The following is a 2,678-nucleotide window of genomic DNA, read 5'->3' on the forward strand; positions in this document are numbered from 1 at the left end:
GTGTTATCGGAGGGGCCGGTTCTCTATCCCTCGTTCTCGGGACGTGTTATCGGAGGGGCCGGTTCTTTATCGCTCGTTCTCGGGACGTGTTATCGGAGGGGCCGGTTCTTGGAGAAGGACCTCGTGCTTGGTAAAGGAGGTGATCAGTGAAAAAGAGGACGATCCTCCCTGAGATGGACTGACACTGTTGCCGCGGTGACGGGCTCAAGCGTGGTAACGGCTGTGAGGACAGCGCAGGGTGGGGCAGCGCTTCATTCTGTTGTATGTATAGTCCCTGTGAGTCAGAGCCACCTTGATAGCAACTAACAACAGCTAGTTGGAGCTGATACCATGACACCCAGTAACAGCTGGGTGAAGTCGTGAGTCAGAGGTGACACCATGGCACCCAACTGTAACAACAGCTGGATGACTCCTGAGTCGGAACGGACACCACGGCACCCAACAACAGCTGGATGAGCCCATGAGTCAGGGCCAGCTAGGCACCCAGCGACAATGACACCTGGATGAGGCCGTGAGTCAGAGCCGATGTGACAGCACCCGACAACAACCGGGTGAGCCTGTGAGTCGCAGCCGACACTGTGGCACCAAACACCAGTGACACGGTTCACGTCAGGATTCACTCCTGTGCAGCCTGTGGGTTCTGACAAACGCATGAGGTCACGCGTCTCTTGTGACTGTGTTCCGCAGAATCGTCTCACTACCCTAAAACTGACTGCCCTGAGCTCCCTCTGCCCCCTCCCCTCTAGGCCCCTGGCAGCTGCTGATCTGTCACCATCTTCTAGGTTTGCCTTTTCCAAAGTGTCAGAGAGCTGGAATCCTGCAGTGTGAAGCCTTTTCAGACTGGCTCTTGTCACCTGACAGTTTGTGTCAGGGCCCTGTGTCTTGGTGTCTTGATGGCTGTGACCGCTGAGCAGTCCTCCACCATGTGGGTGGGCTGCAGTTCATTAAACTGTCCCCTATGGGAGGACATGCTGGTTGCTTCCAGTTGTTGGCAGCTATGAGAGAGTTGCCGTCAACACCTGTGTGCAGGACTTCACTTGCGATTTGATACACTGTTGAACTCTTACCAGTTAGAAGCTTTTGAGAATTTTTGTGTCTGTGTCCATGGAGGACACTGGTCTGTAATTTTCTTTTTCTGCTGGTGGTCTGCCTGGGTTTGGTGTGGGAGTTATGCTGGCCTCGTAGAATGACCTGGAAGGGATTCCTTCTTGAGGTTCTGCAGTGTTTGAGCAGCACCGGCGTCGGCTCTCTCAGCGTTCGGCAGACTTAGCATGATTTGAGGAAGATGTTCTGCATCTGCTTATGGGATTCTTTGACTTGGTCTGTATCTCCCCTGAGGTGCAAGCTTTCTGAGGCCAGGGCCCTTCTTTGCTCCACCTTGGAGAGTGTCTCCCGTGGCCCATGGCACACGACGTGGCCGAAGGTCTGGTTGAAAGAACATGCATGCAAATTAGTTGCCATTTGGGTGGTAGGTCTTCTTCTTCCTTGCCCAGCCCCTGTCGCTCGGCTCTGCTTCTGGCCCGTAGGTACAGGGACCCAGGTGGGTGCAGGAGGAGGGACCCCCTCCTGCCCCACAGCCGCGTCTTGTGCTGCTCACCTTCCGCCTTGCCTGGGATGCTTGCTTTCAGAGCCTACATGGAGGATGCCCCGCTGCTGAGAGGAGCCGTTTTCTTTGTTGGCATGGCGCTGTGGGGGGCCCACCGACTTTACTCCCTCAAGAACTCCCCGACATCTGTGCTGCCATCCTTTTATGAGGTAACACCATTTCCGGGACGCCATGTGCCAGTGAGAATGGCAGAGCTCACTGACGTTAAGCCTGCACGGCCAGAGGGGGCCCTTCGGCTACAGCAGTGCAGCAGTGGGGGCTGGTGTCAGGGCTGGCTGGAGGGCTAGGTCCAGGTCCTCGTTTTCCACTGCATGTGAGATTGAGTGCCCTGGAGGCTTTATTTTCAAGTGAACCTTTTATGAATCCCATCTCCTGCAAATTGGCATCAGAGTGCCAAACTGGGGAGTGGTCACCTGCTGTTTCCGTGAATGCCGCTGGTAATCAGCGGTCTCCCTTGGTCTGCAAACGTCCTGGCAGCCCTATGGACCAGGGTGATCTCACGAGCCTTTTACGGTAAAGAGGGTGTTTGACCATGCTGTCTTGTGGGGTATCCACGGCCTCCTGGCTGCCCCTCTTTCTGCCGGAATCCTGATCCCTGGAGTGGCGAGGGCATGGTTTGGCATGCTGTTGTCTTGTGTTTGGGCTGGAACTTTGAGATCTGTGCAGAGGAGCAGGGCCAGGATGTTGGAGGTGATGGTAAAGCTAAGTCAGACTCTGGAACAGGCAGGGTTCAGGCCCTGTCTGGGTCCTGACTGCACTAGAGTGGTACGGAAAACACAGTTCTGGGCTCCTTGGACACCTCTGTGAGCCATGAGTCGTGCACGAGCTGTTCGTGAGTTGTGTTCCTGGGCCTTGTGTTCCAGGCCATGACCTGTCCCAATGAAGTCGTGTCCTACGAAATCGTTCTTTCCATCACGAGACTCATCAAGAAGTACAGGAAGGACCTGCAGGCTGTGACGTGGGACATGCTGCTTAACGTCATCGAGCGTCTGCTCCAGCAACTCAAAGTGAGCAAGCAAGCAGGCGGGCTGGGGTGGAGCCCCTCTCCCTCCCTCTCTCCCTCCCTCCCCCT

The 2,678-nt window shown here is 55.7% G+C and overlaps 1 protein-coding gene across 1 annotated transcript in view; it reads left to right on the forward strand.

The window, feature by feature from the left end:
- The window catches only part of TSC2 (TSC complex subunit 2), a 32,248-nt gene that overhangs the window by 9,949 nt on the left and 19,621 nt on the right, over positions 1–2,678 (forward strand). The window contains exons 9-10 of the mRNA XM_042780771.1: positions 1,629–1,755; positions 2,470–2,613. Coding sequence (XP_042636705.1) covers positions 1,629–1,755; positions 2,470–2,613 — 271 coding nt within the window. The remainder of the gene's footprint in view (positions 1–1,628; positions 1,756–2,469; positions 2,614–2,678) is intronic.

This window comes from Orycteropus afer, unplaced genomic scaffold (assembly GCF_000298275.1).
Source record: "Orycteropus afer afer isolate SDZICR_OR568_19922 unplaced genomic scaffold, OryAfe1.0 scaffold00061, whole genome shotgun sequence".
NCBI classification, from domain to species: Eukaryota; Metazoa; Chordata; class Mammalia; order Tubulidentata; family Orycteropodidae; genus Orycteropus; species Orycteropus afer.